The sequence below is a fragment of the Cyclopterus lumpus genome, chromosome 17 (genome assembly GCF_009769545.1).
Source record: "Cyclopterus lumpus isolate fCycLum1 chromosome 17, fCycLum1.pri, whole genome shotgun sequence".
Lineage (NCBI taxonomy): Eukaryota > Metazoa > Chordata > Actinopteri > Perciformes > Cyclopteridae > Cyclopterus > Cyclopterus lumpus.
Genome location: NC_046982.1, coordinates 10,000,636 through 10,015,144, shown reverse-complemented (window position 1 = coordinate 10,015,144; position 14,509 = coordinate 10,000,636). Strand labels below are relative to the sequence as shown.

The following is a 14,509-nucleotide window of genomic DNA, read 5'->3' as shown; positions in this document are numbered from 1 at the left end:
ACCTCCTCCACATCCTCCCTGATTACTCTGCTCCCTTCATCCACTGTCACCTAAGCATAAATATGGCTTGCACTAAAGTGGTACATTAGTGTCTAACCTATGAACGACTGCCCTCTTAAACAAACAACTCATTGTGTTGGTTCGGTCACTCAGACCATTGATAGAAACTTGTGCATTTCAATCAGCATGTTCTTCTTTCATGAAGTCCTACATTGGCCCCAAATGTCCCAGATTCTCTTTGTTTTTATAAAAAAAGACTATGTGAAAGCTGTAGTTTCTATGCTTCAGCAGTCTAATTCAATTAAAACCTTACCAACAATCCCTGATCCATACATGGGGGCAGAGGCAATGCCCTCTTGCTCATTGTAAAGGCCTTGTTCTGCATAACCCTGTGGGAAAAACAACAGAGACATTAGGGATATCAAAATATATACAAATAAATTAATGGGTTGAGAACTTGGCTCTGAGACCGTCCACCATACCTAGTTTTAGAAAGGCAGGTCTGACACCGCTTTGGAATGAAAGGGTCAGAAACTACAGGGTTGCTATAAAATAACCACTGGATTACTATAGAAATCTATAAATATACATCAATATTTCTTATTGTATCTAATGAAAAAACAGATTTGTTTTTAAACAGAAAAGTATATTTGGATATTTTGTTAAAAATTGGGACAGGTTGACATGTCAGTCAGAATATCTATTTATTTGCATAAGGTATACAAAATAAAGCAAATACATCAATCCAGTAGGATCTGAATCATCCAAAACATCTAATCCTCCCAAGATACCTTGGTACCTACCCTGTTCAAGGGATCTCAGATGAAATATGGCATTGTTATTACCAATATTCAACTCAGTATATCTAGTAATTTGATTGTTTTAGAGATGAGATCATAACCCTTCTGAATCACTCAAAATGTGCATTGTGTTTCACTCAGTAGCTTGACATCTACAAGGCCAGATTAAACGTACCCTTCCCTGGTTGAAAGATGGACTGTTCTGTTCTCCTGGGCCCCAGGGACCGGACCCACTCCTGTCATCCATACCTGTAAAACAAAGAACTGGGTTAGGCCCATTAACCATGAAAAGGCACACATTCTTAACAAGGATTTACGCTTAGGCTTTGCAAAACTAAGTCCAACTTCAGGGAATGATAAAGTTGACCTGCTTTGATTCAGTTTTTTTAGGCTGCTCAAAGTAATCTCAATTGAAGAGCTTCACTTCACAGCTCACACAGAGACAGCACAGTGACAGCGCTGTCACATAGCGTGGATATGAGCTGTAGGAAGTTTGAATAATTAACACCCAGTATGAGGTTCCCAGAATCATCCTCGACATTCTTCATTCTCCCACCCCACTCCTTTACATTTTCCATGGCAACAGTCACTCGTCCACCATCCATTCTCTCACATTTAGCCAACACCGTTGTCTTAACACAGGACGCATGCCGAAGGTCTCGATCTTACATGGTTGACACACGCTGTCCCTGGCCAAAGCTCTACAGCTTTCACAAAAGTGAACATGTTTAAAAAGGAGTGATTTTAAAGATTGGTGAAGCAGAAATTCCTGCCCTTCCCCTTTCTCTCAATCTCCTCTCGTACTGCAACACAGCATCTCTGGGGGAAAGCTGAAGCTTAATTGCGTACTGATTTGCATAATTGTGCATATTAATGAAGCTCAGTCCTATGAATATTCATATTTTTGTTTTGTTGTCTAATTAAAAGGGGGAGAAGGGAGAGGGGAGGGGGTAGAGGAGGGCTAGAATCATGACAGGATCAGCAGTAGAACAGACTGATGGGTCCACAGTGCTGAGAGCAGCTAGATTGCCGTGACAACTCTGATCTATACACACGACACCAGCGGAATAAGAGATGAAGGAGACAATGTCTCGTCCCCTCTCTATGGCTGACTGTCACTCTCCACGTCAATCAAACACCATAAAGAAAATGTAGGAACTATTTGTTTAAGCTCCAGACAAGAAAAGTCTCCAATTCAACATTAATTGTTCGAGACCGCATGACAGTTTTCAGGGTAAAACTGTTTCAGTTTCGTTATTAATATAAATTTAAGTAATCTAGTTGCAGTGTCAAATTATTGTCGGACAAGTTGAACAAGCTTTAATTTTTGGGGCAACATTTTATCTTCCACTCACATTCATTATTACCATGCATTTAGAACCAAGTGGGATATCAGAACAGCCTGGAAACAAAGATGTATAGCTAATTATCGAGACATTTTTACCATCTTAAGAACTGAGGATTGTAAGGCACTCGAGAAAAAGCACAAACTGTCACCTTTCATTCCACAAATAGTAGGGTGCATATAGCACTTTGCAGAAAACTAACACACAACCCCACTCGTATAAGAATACCCGTTATAAGGATCTTGAGTGTAGGGTGAACAGGTGTGAGTTATACGTGAATTTGGGATAACAGGTAATTGAATCAATGGATTGTGTGAGGAAATAATGGGAGGATTAATGTGAATAGTCACACCTGAAGGAGTGGAATTAAGATAAACCAAGAGTTAGTAGAGAGCCATTTTAATGAATGTAAATTCTTCAGATCAACTGATCTGATGATAAGCAGATGAACAAAACTGAGTGAACTCCCTTTAAATCAATTGGAAATGTCATCTTGTTTTTAGAATGGGTCCTGTCAACTCAATATAAATTAACACAATAAACTGATTATATTGGGGGTTGCATCATTGTGGTCACTGTATTGTTTTTTTTATTATTGTGCCGGAAAAATCATCAAGTACCTCTATGCACAAATCTATTGGGGTCTGAACCACAAGTCAAACAATAGAAATAACATGCAAATATACATATATGCGTATGAAATTAATAATAGGGGGAGAAAGAGAGGAGGCTGGTGGTGAGGGAGAGACAACGAGAGGTTCCAACTTACTCACCGCTAATGATGAGGCAGGGAGAGACTGACTGAGCCAGTGTCATTGATTATGGTGCAGTATATACACTCAGATATTTTCAAAAAGTATGTACGTGTATAATAAAGAAAAAAACGTTATGATTCTCTAGATGACATTTAGGGCATTAATATAACAGCAATACCCATTATCTATGTTCAGATATGATGGAGTATACTCGAGTACCTGAGCAGAGTATGATGTCTCTCTCTGTATGTGTTGTAATCCGAGCTTCTCTATGTTTTGTTTACATAGCCGGGCCGCCCACACGTCTGCGCTCTTACAGCGGTTACAGCTGATAATGCTGTTGCTGCCGACAGCATCATCGTAGAAGCGTAGCACCCACCATTCAGTTCCCCCTCAGCTTAACACGGTTAGCTCCGTCAGCACTATTAGCTGTGAGCCGCCTGCACAGCGTCGCCATGTTGACGCAATAGAAACCCTTTGAATTTTGACTTTAGCACCATTGAGGTACAATGGTCAAAGTATTCACTGTGGAGACAAATGGGCTCTTTAGTTGTTACATTAGAATAATATTATTAATGATACAGTAACATGTAAGATGCATTTAAATTGTGTCGCTGGTTGCAATGTAGCTGATTTTATACATTTGTATACTGTTGGGTAGTTTAATTTACTGTTTAACAATGCATTGTATTTACTTAGAAATAAATGTAGTTTAGTAAAAAACTGACCAACTGAGAAAGTTTGTAGCACCGTTAGTCTGGAGTCCCGAGTGATGTAACCTTGTCTGAGTGACTACCCGACACAAACCGGTTTTATTGGGGAACCACTTCATATTTTGCAACTTAACAACTGTGTTGTAGTTTTGGTGATTTGTAAGGCCCCTTTGATACCTTTATTTCACAGAAGATCCAAGAAATTAACCTCGCTGCAGCTCAGCTGTGTTCCGTGACGGTAGAGAGGAGGCACATTCAGTTTACTCTATATCGGCGGGGTTGAAACAGTTTACCGACGGAAAAGCAATCATGTGAAAATGGTATCGTTGACTTGTTTTGGTCATCTTGTTAACTTATCGATGTGCTCCAGAAAAACTAGCCTTGACTGGTCTTCTCTACCTATGAATGTTAGCTTATTCTGATGGGCAGGTGGCCCCTTGCACGGTAGATCCTGCCATCAGTGTATGATTGTATGAATGGTTGTGACTGGGTGAATGACATGTCGTGTTAAAGAGCTTTGAGTGGTCGGATGACTAGAAAAGCGCTATCTTTTCAGGTGGTAGGATGAATATTTCTCCATACACTGCTCAAAAGGTTAATACTTTTGACCGTATAGACATCTAGCTTGGATCTTTACAATATCGAAATGCAGTAGCATCATAAAAAGGCACGTACCCACTTACCCCTTATGCCCCAATAATGACAGCAAATTAGTATCATTTGGGGTTTTTTTAAACACGTGATTTTCATGTTGTGAACAAGCACACTGTTTTGTCAGAAAATTCGTTTTTCTTTCTCTTCCTCACTATTTACCAGCAGGGTTTCCTTGATTTAGACACATTTTGTTAATTCAGTTGGTATAACAGTCAGTAGTTATTTATTTTTTCCCATTTGTAAAGTGTTGCTTTTTCCTTAGCCGTGTCATTTTTACGATTTCCATTAGCAACACCAGAAGTGCCAAAACCATTAGAAAACTATGAGTAGTGCACCACTCAGACAGTCTACCAGGACTGGAGAAAGAAACCCCAATGCACTTCTCCCAGCATGAAACGCCCCTTTAAGCATGGCTAGTCTTTAATTACACAGGAAGAGATACTGGAAACAGACAGCCAGCCTGAGTCACAGGCTTCATGAGCTAAACTCCTGCACATACATTGACCAAACTTGCAGACATGCCTTGGCTTTTATGTGAACAGAGCCCCAGGCACTTAAAACTGAGTGGGCCATTTTGTCCACACACCTTCTTCTTTCCTTTGCCAAAATGAGTCACACAGACACAACGCATGATGTCAGGTCAAATCTTAAGAGTGAACACTGTTAATGAAAAGAAATGAACAATGTACAATAACACACGCATGGCTTTTTTAACCTGTGAGTCACAACAGTGTTCAGCCCACTAAGAAATACAGCAACATCCTAGTTCTGACACTGTATGAAAGCATATACATTTTAACAGCAATATGAGGCAGAAATAAGAATGCACCAATACCAATTAATTATTTTAATATATAACAATTCAGTAAAATTGTATCTGAGTATTTAATTGTTATATTTTGTATTACAAAGTTAGATAAGCAATGTTTAAGTCAAGTTTGATGTTACCTTACACATAAAGGAATGATCCCAGTCACTTCCACATAGTGAGGCAAACAGGCCTACCAAACAAACACTAGTATTGAATCGGTACTGAAAACGTTGTATCAGTGCATCCCTTGCCAGAAATTCCAATTTGGAAACAGCAAATTACTTGTGATTTAAACATCCTTTAGTCTTTGTGATTCTCTAACACATCCATTTGAAAAAGCCAAAAAAGCATGCAAATTTCAAACTCTTCCCCTTCTGCATTTCAGCCCTACCCAAGTTTAAAAATACATTATAGGATTCTCAGTTTCCAGTCACCAAAAAACGAAAGTGCACTGAAATTACTTTAACTGACTAGTGACAGGGATTGAACAGACTCAAATGACCAAAGCAGAGATATTATCATCACCAAAGACTCTAAAAAGGAGGTTCCCCATAGCCACACATGTTAAACCTCCACATATCCCAAACCTTAACCATACGGGTTCCAACTGACTTTATAAGGAAAACACGTGGCAGCTGCTCCACAAAAAGCAGAACTACGGAGACCAAGTCCGGTTCTTTGAAATCAATCGTATGATAGGTTGCCAGAAAAACTGAAAAGCATTTACCAACTTTACTACATACAGACATGCATTATTTAAAAAATATATATTTTAGCCACATATGTCATGACAATATTCAGCCATGACAATATTCAGCAGAACGGTTTTTCCTTGTGCCAGATGAAATAATTTAACTTTAATTTAGTGAAATATGCTTTCTTTCTGAGAGTGAGCACAGATTTTATTATAGATCTGTGTACGGGGTTTGTGGCATCAAACCTGGCAACCTTACGGTGACGACAATACTTCAGATAGCACAGTGTCCAGCAGTTGTTGCAGCATGAAACTAACTACTCCTAAAACCACAAATGGTTGTTTTCACATTTCTGTTTTTAAACAGATCAAACTAAATAGATAAAACATTTAATCTAATTTAATAAGTGATCTTTTGAGATGTTGGTAGACAATATTTTTTTACTTTGGAAAGAGCCCGGCTTTCAATTACCCCCGCATCCACTCTTGATGGCGAGATAAGCAAAGCTAACGGTTTCCTGGTCCCAGTTTTGTGCACACACACACACACACACACACACACACACACACACACACACACTAACCCTCTGTAAGCTAGAAAGATGTTTAAAATTCCTAATTTGCTCCTTCACAAAGAACATTAGTGCTGTCGTCAATCAAAGAAAATCTTGTTTGACTGAAATTCTACCTATTTTTCCACCAATGGATTGATCAATGAGGGGAAAAAAACAATTATGTTAGTTACCATTTAGATTAACAAAATGGCCACAATGCACTCCTGGTTGCCTAAATGAATGATACATAATGCACGTACCTGCCTACATTAAAAGGAACCATGTGTAATATTTCGGGGGGCTTATTTGCAGATATTGAATATAATATTCACAACTATGTATTATTTAGTGTATAATCACGGGACTAAGAATCGTTATGTTTTCCTTAGCTTAGAAAAATACATCTATATCTACCTGGGGAGCCTCTTCCTCAAAGTCTGCCATCTTGCGTCGCCATGTTTCTTCAGCAGCCCAGATTGAACACTGGCTCTGGCGAGAGCCTTTTGCATTTGACATCATCTGAAGGTATGGATGCTTTCCAAAACACAGTATTAAACGGGCCCCGGGGCTAAATAATTAAAGATCGTAGTATTGAACAGCCCCAACATCACTGGAGCTTTTTAATGTTTTGGTGTCATTTTGTTGTCATGTTTTGGTGTCGTATTATCACAGCATTTACTCTGCTCTTGGGCTGATCTACTCCAACTACACTCACACATGGACACGCACACGTATGCACGAGCAGATGAAAATATTTTTTAAGTAAAAAGGGGTGAGTGTTTCGTACTTATCATTATCTGTGCAACAACCACAGACATGTAAACGAAAGTTCACAAAATTCTATATGTATCTTTTTTTAAAACAATTATTCAGTCATGTAGAAAATGGTAGATATTAGTTGTAGTAAAATCATAAAAGATACCAACCCACTTTGAAAAGGAGGTGTGGGCTGAGGGGTATTTAGTTGTGACTAGATGACTAGATGCCACTAAAACATACACACTGTTATCTCTAATATGATTTCTGTAAATATTACCTTCTAAGCTATCCTAGTGCCTGCAGTTATATTATAATATCACACTCACACACATACATAAACACATCCCTTCTGCCCCCCAAAAAATAATGGATTTAGAGGCGCTTATCTTCTTAAACTTAACAATGAGAATTTGTTCAGACAATAGCATATCGACCAACCCCTTGACCCACTGACCAGAATGTGGCAGCTCTTAAGAACAGCCACTGTGGTCAACTTAATTAGTAACAATAATTGAGATGGTAATGATTTTTCACAGCAGTGGAAAAAGAAGTATTAAACTTCCAAAGAAACGTTGCATACCACCAGCCTGGAATACACTGAAAAGGCAGGCAGCGGCAGAAGTGCTTTTCACGTTTCTATGGACCCCATGAAACTTTGTTCCTGATGTGAAAACGCATCTCTATGGGAATCCACTGGAAATTGCATGAATTTAAGCAGACCACAGTAGCTGTTCTTTGTGACAAAGCAAACTGCATTTTATATTTTGATTAGCAAGCAGGGGTGAGTGTTTGGTACTTTAAATTATTTTGGGAGGAGTATAATTTTAAGCCTGAGGGACAATGCCACAAGCAGCCGTTGGATTGATAACATCAATGTGTCTCTTTTGTAAGTACACACCTTGATCTAACAAAAGAACATGCAAGTGTCCCTCAAGTGAATGGAAGAAATAGAGCCCCCTAAACCCCACCCAGTCAACGCTTGTCTTGTCTTTCATCTTAGCTTCAATATCCTGTTTCATTTATATTACCAACCGAAAGACCTACTGCACTTCTGGAGATTCAAGGGTGACAGAGAAGGGTTCCTACAGGGGAAGTGGATCTGCTACAGTAGGAATAGCGATGGACAGGTAGTAATTTTTAAAAGTAAACTACTTTTTGTGGATGACAGTAATACAAAAAGGGCCCCAGAAACATAAAATAAAGGAAACTGATATAGATATTGAGTATCTGCGAAGCAGTTTGTTTACAGTAACCTGCATGCATGTCTCACAACTGATGGGCTAACTTATGGGCTAAGCTAATGGTGAGGATGGGGCATGGCTCCAAGTGAAAATGAGTTATGTGAAGAGGATAAGTAGGGTAGGAGATTGCAGGACAAGGGAAAGCACTTAGTCACAGTGTAAGCAGAGAAGATTAATTGGGCTGTTCCCATCAACTCCCACCCTCTGCTTTTATCCACAAATGATTGAATGGCAATAGCTGAGTAGGTGAGGGAAGGACACCTGCAAGGCGAGGATGAGAAAGTGCTAAGATGATGACGCCTGATCTACATAAGATAAAATGAACTGGTAATTTTCCTGAGGTTTCTTCCAATAATCTATGATCTGAAACACAATCAATGAGAACAAGAGTAGAACAGAAGAGATTTCCTTTTCTATTACCATTTAAAACGCCACGGATGAATGAAAGGTGGAGTAGTGTCAGAAAACTGCCATGCTTTACTTTCAGGAGATGTACTAGGGAGCATTATAAACTAGTACAAAGCTTCATGCGAGAGGAAGGAAAGGGATCATTTCTTTTCTTTAGCATAACATTTTAATGATATTTTCTTTCTTTCTAATCAAGATAATAAAATTACAAAAAAATAATAATAGAGTATTTCATTTATTCATATATTATTTGTCAGGAAGACAAAGTAAATCAGAAAAAAATAAAAAATGAGAAAAATAATCAGTTTGTCTTACCCGAACCTCCAAACTGACTGCTGGCGAGAGTAGTCGGACGGTTCTTGCCGTTTGAAACTGGAGGCTCAAACATCTGAAAAGAGAGAAACTAAACTGTTAACTGTAATCCATCTAAGACTTTGTCGAGTTGTATCCTTTTTATTTGTGTAAAGGTTGATAGGTGGTAATTCTAAGTATTCTTTCATGTATCCTATCCTATTCATGAAGCAATCTACACATTCCCACCTTGACTGAGTGACGCTAACGTTTAAGTGACACAACAACAATCTCGTAAAAAATAATGTCATGTTGCAATCGCTGAAAAGCCGGACCGACTGGCCCATTCCTGGATGCTCTGATATTCATTCGCATTTCAACCTACTTGACAACTGTTCAGGAATCATAAAAGTTGAATAAAATTGTGTGCAAGCATAGAATGAAATGTATAGGATGCACATTCAATTCAAGCAATGTTCAGAGATCTTACCGCGCTAAAATCCAGCAAGTCGTTGAGCTCCTTGTCTGTTTCCACTGCAGCCATTCTCTGCTGCTGTTAACTTGGCCCTTTCAGTCTCAGCAAGCGACTACAAGCAGAGGTAAGGAGAATATGAGTATATTGTTGCCCTATTCTGACCAGCAAAGGTATGCAGGATTAAAGCTAGTTGTTACGAAAGTCGAGTATCACAGTGTTTTTCCATATATTGTCATGTGCAACTGGACATTAGAGTTGTCTTCCTTTTCACTGACAAATAAGTGATTCAGAAAATATTGTTGAACTGGAGCCTCATTTGAACATGTTTGAGTGAGTGTCCGAACTGTTGCCTCTTCCATTGTTAAGTTGTTTCTCGTGGTGTTGTTCGTGCCGCTAGCTCAACCATAAAGCTGATGAATCAAATGTTGTCAAATAGGAATGGTGGCAACAGTTATGAGAATAATAAAAAAAGATCTTGCTTCAGAAAATATTACAATAAGCACCACTCCAGACAATGTCCAAAGCAAACCTATATCCATTATCAATCTTTACCATTATACAGAACATAATAATTAAAAAGACTCAAAAGTATTTAGGATGCTCAATATGACTATGAAAAATAAATTAAATGACATGGCGGGGAGGCTCACACATTATTATATATATATATAATAATGTGTATATATATATATACACACACACACACAAAATATTGATACAATTAAACTTGAATAACTTATGCATACATTGTAAGATATAATTGCCATTCTAGTAGCACATTCACACACTACTACGTTCTTGTTTTTAAACGCATTACTTTTGTTACATTTATGCATAGCATCCTCACGACTACTTTTTAGAACCACTAAAAAGGAGACTGCTGAAGGCGTTTGTTTGAAAACTGCGGGGTTGTGTTTTAGTCTGAACGGGCAGTAGCAGGGATATATATGGCTTCCATTGCCTACATGCGCATGGGGCAAGCTAATATTGTGAGTGCTTTGCGACAATTCCTGTGTCCAGCAGCGTTGTTAGACCTACATGAGGAACTGGTCTTGGGTAAAGACAGGAGAAAACAGCGCATGGTGGGATAATTTTACGAATGAAGTTGTGGTATGCCCCGTACATGGCTAGTGTATGTGAATGTTTATGTGATAAGCATTTTCAGGCATGGTAGTATGGTTGAGAACATTTACGGAACGGGGCTAAAACGCTCATCTACAAGGAGATCATCTTTATTTAAAATAAAATTGTGGTACTGTAGATGGATCCGCCTTGCGAGTCCATCACACCATTGAAGTACTGAGAAATCCACTTAGTTCTAAGAGTTTCCCTGGTAGCCCACATCTAACATGTGTGACTATGGTTCTCAGCCACAGGCCACACTGCATTCGTTGTTAGTTGGGACGTGGACTCAGGCAGCTTTCTCTACCTCAAATACCAACATGCTCTAACATCTCTTTTGAAAAACATACAGAGTAATAACAGGACATGCTTAATTCTCAAATAAGAAATGTATGGTCTGACAAACCAGTACCAAATGCAAATGCAGGCCATGTGTGTTAAACATCTAAATCATCATTTTTACACGAGGTGAGCAAACCAGCTTTGCAATACAAAAGCACTGCAGTAAATACCAGCAGGGCGAAATCATAATGTTATGACGATATGCCACTTATAGATTTTAATTGTTTGACAATGATGCCGAAACTGTGCACCTCTGTTAATTGCCCTAAAACTGGCCTAAGATGGGTTTTTTACATCTGCAAATGTTGATACAACATATTCACTATATGAGTGCCAGAAATATTATCTGAATTGCTGAAATTACTATGACTGCAAAATTGTATGTACTGTCAAAAAGAAAACATTGGAAAACTGTGTTGCCGAAAGAGAACATTGAGTGCAGAGATCTGTTACTAACACCAACAAGATGACACTTAAAGTATAACTACTAAAACTTCAAAAACGTATATACACACACAATTGAATTAGCAACTTGGCAGTTAATCAACAAAAGCAATGAAAGGTTCCAAATTTATAGTGTGTCCAATATTTTGTCCAGTTGTTGCAAGTAGTTAGTCCAGTCAAGATGGGAACAAACGGTAAAATAACAAATGCGACAACAGTCACCCAGTATTTTAAACAATTTGGGTGGGGTTTTAGATTTTTATGAGTCATGACCTCAAGTAGGCTACATATGTAAATGCTCCTGGGATGATTTCACTTCTACCACAAAAATAACTGAGTATCATTTTCAGGGCATGACTGAAGATTCACTTTAAGTCTAAAATGATGTACGAGACAGAGAAAAGGCCAATTATTTTTAATTACTTTTTGCTGTTCATGTAAACTACAATAGTATTCATTAGATGCATCTAACTTTATACCTATGTTATATGCATTACAGTGCAACTGTTACCAGTGATATTGGGAGTAATGTCACTACTTTGTTTATAATCAAGTAAATCTTGTCATAACGCCAAATATAAAAACAATTATTGTTGAAATAACATCAACATCCGATTCTGAAGGCACGAAAGGATGCAACCATTAAATAAAGCTCAACAGAAAAATATTTAATGCAAATAATGGTACAACGTGTAATCATTTCTGTAAGAGAAACGACTAATGAGAAATGTGTTCTTACATAAGCACAAGCGAAAATACGTTGGCACTACATAATCTGGTAATTTCTGTCTTCCACTGGGCTGAGGTCAAAATGGGGGATAAGTGTTAGCCCCTCCTAACAAATGGAAGTTGCATACGCTTGTCTTGAGCACCCCCACCTCCGGCCTTCCCATTTGGCGAAAAGTTTTAAGGCAGAAATACCCCCACAACATTTCATACCTGGCGTCAAAAAGGAGATTTCAGAGTTTTAACGCCTTCATCGCGAGGTTTAAACCCTGTGGGACGTTTAAAAGGGCATTAAAACCTGTTGCCTGCCCCTCACGTCGAGCAGGAGAATGGGGCACTAGTGAACACAAAGACTCGGGCCACCAAAGTTTCAGTTGCACGGCCACAACGCAACAAAATGAGAATAAAAGTCAAGAATTCTTGAAATAATGGTTCGAAAAGGGTTTTAAATTCAGCCAGATGGCGTAAATCCGGCGTTAGCTGCATTCTTGTTGCTCGTTAAAGTGGTTTGCTGTTGAAGGAGGGAGGTAAAAAAAAAAAAAAAAAAAAAAAAAGAGAGAGAGAGAATACCCCCAGAGTTATACTTATAACTAGGATTGTATTATCGTTGCACAATGTTGTGTTTTACACCTACGAGTACAGTGACCCAAGCTACACGAGTGAAAGTCTTACATATTGATAGTAGTCGGAAAATACTGGAATTGTAGCTCCAACCGGGACCGTGGTACCGTTAGACCGAACAAACCACCGACGTATGTCGACGGTAACGCTTCATGGCTAATGTTCACACGTTTGCTTCGCGAAACCCGACATACTACAAACAGATACATCCTGGGGGAGCTCATTTAGTCCGGCAGTATGCTAATGTGCCGTAACAGCTAACGTTAGAGCCCAGTGAAGTGAACAAAGAAACCTTTTCCACCACATACGAGCTGCTGGTACTCGGAATAGTAACAACGCCGCGAGCTCGCTCAGGCCGAAGGGACGAAAATCCAAGACCCCGCTTTTCCCGGCTGTGGCTCTCGGTTGCAACTTGAACGATGCGCTTAAAACTTGATTATTACTCCGGTAACAACGCGACAGACGACTTCTGTTTGACATGCATGCGTTTCTCACGGATGTATATGTACACACATATTTACCTGGATTCAATTATATGGCATCCAACAGGGAGAAATCGACGGCTGCAGTATAGAGAAAAACAAAGTTGGGGATCGGATCCTTCCCCCCGTGGTCCGGACTGTGGGCTCGATGAAAAGGAGGAAAGACAATATGAACCACTCCTCCGTCGCCTCGTCTGCTTGTTGTTTTCGTCACGAAACTGAAAACACGTTACTAACCATAACGCTGAAGCCGCTCTGTTTCCTTATTGTTAGAGAAAATGTAACAATTTCATTTTCCAAGTAGACATTTTAACAGCCTCCACATTGTCGGTTCCAATGAAGTAAAGATCACTCCGCAGCAGGGGACATGGACGCTGAAACACCAGCGATGTCCAATCTCGACTCAAAAGAACAAACCAAACAAAGCAGGCTTCAATAATCCGTGTATTGACGCGGCAGTTATCTTAAATAACACAAAATACCTATGTTCTGTAGGTGTAAACACGACACTAAATGACCGTATTTAGCAATTCGCAGGGACCTATGTCGACTGGCGGATGAGGACAACGGAAAGACCAACAGCCTCGACCAGTAGAAGATGGAATGATAATATCAGAGGGTGGACCAATGGGATACGACGAAAGTGTGATTGACAGATGGAACGTCCAAGTATATTTCATCTTCCACCTTTAGGGCAGTCTCATTTTGCCTTAGGGTTGCTGGCGTTTTAATTTTGTTCTCAAGCAGTGCCTGCGCTACAAAAAAATGTTCGCGTTTGTTTGAGTCTAAGAGAGATAGGAGTAATGGTAGTTCACCGTCGTCAGTTATGCTCTTATGCTAAACATGGATAAGATCGTAAGAAAGTTTTTTTTTTGAGGATTGTAATTGGCCATGTTGTCTGGATGCATGGCCAAAAACATGTTGTGCGACCTGGCTGTGAATAAATGCCACAATAAGATATATATTTGATACCATGTACACTCTTGCAATATTACTTATTATGCATTCGCAATACCCATTTTTTCTTCAAATAGTTTCAGTTTAGTGCCCAGTTCCCGGGTTAGTAGTACATGAATATATCCCTAATAAGTAGCTCATTTATAGCCATAACAGTAGCTTGTATGATCATATTTGACAACTTGTAATATTACACATTCATAATGTGTCCAATAGGCACACCTTAGGTTTAGCTTAGTGATTAGAGAGGAATAAAAACATGTGCAGTTAGAGAATGAGTGCAACATGTGTGAATGCACAAGTGTGTGTTTTTT

General features: G+C 39.1%; 1 protein-coding gene across 11 annotated transcripts in view; it reads right to left on the bottom strand.

Annotated features, from left to right (window-relative positions):
• tcf3a (transcription factor 3a) overlaps positions 1 to 13,821 on the bottom strand; it is a 28,109-nt gene extending 14,288 nt beyond the window's left edge. For 6 of the 11 annotated variants that reach the window (XR_004611376.1, XM_034556421.1, XM_034556422.1 and 3 more), the window contains exons 1-5: positions 13,278 to 13,821; positions 9,517 to 9,613; positions 9,051 to 9,138; positions 976 to 1,049; positions 314 to 389 (exon numbers count right to left, since the gene is read on the bottom strand). Coding sequence is in view for 10 of the 11 variants with exons in the window: in XM_034556421.1 (XP_034412312.1) it covers positions 314 to 389; positions 976 to 1,049; positions 9,051 to 9,138; positions 9,517 to 9,570 (292 nt within the window). In the remaining variant the exon portion in view is untranslated. The remainder of the gene's footprint in view (positions 1 to 313; positions 390 to 975; positions 1,050 to 9,050; positions 9,139 to 9,516; positions 9,614 to 13,277) is intronic. The other 5 variants (XM_034556425.1, XM_034556428.1, XM_034556429.1 and 2 more) reach the window with 3 other exon arrangements.
• Between the last annotated feature and the right edge of the window lie 688 nt (positions 13,822 to 14,509).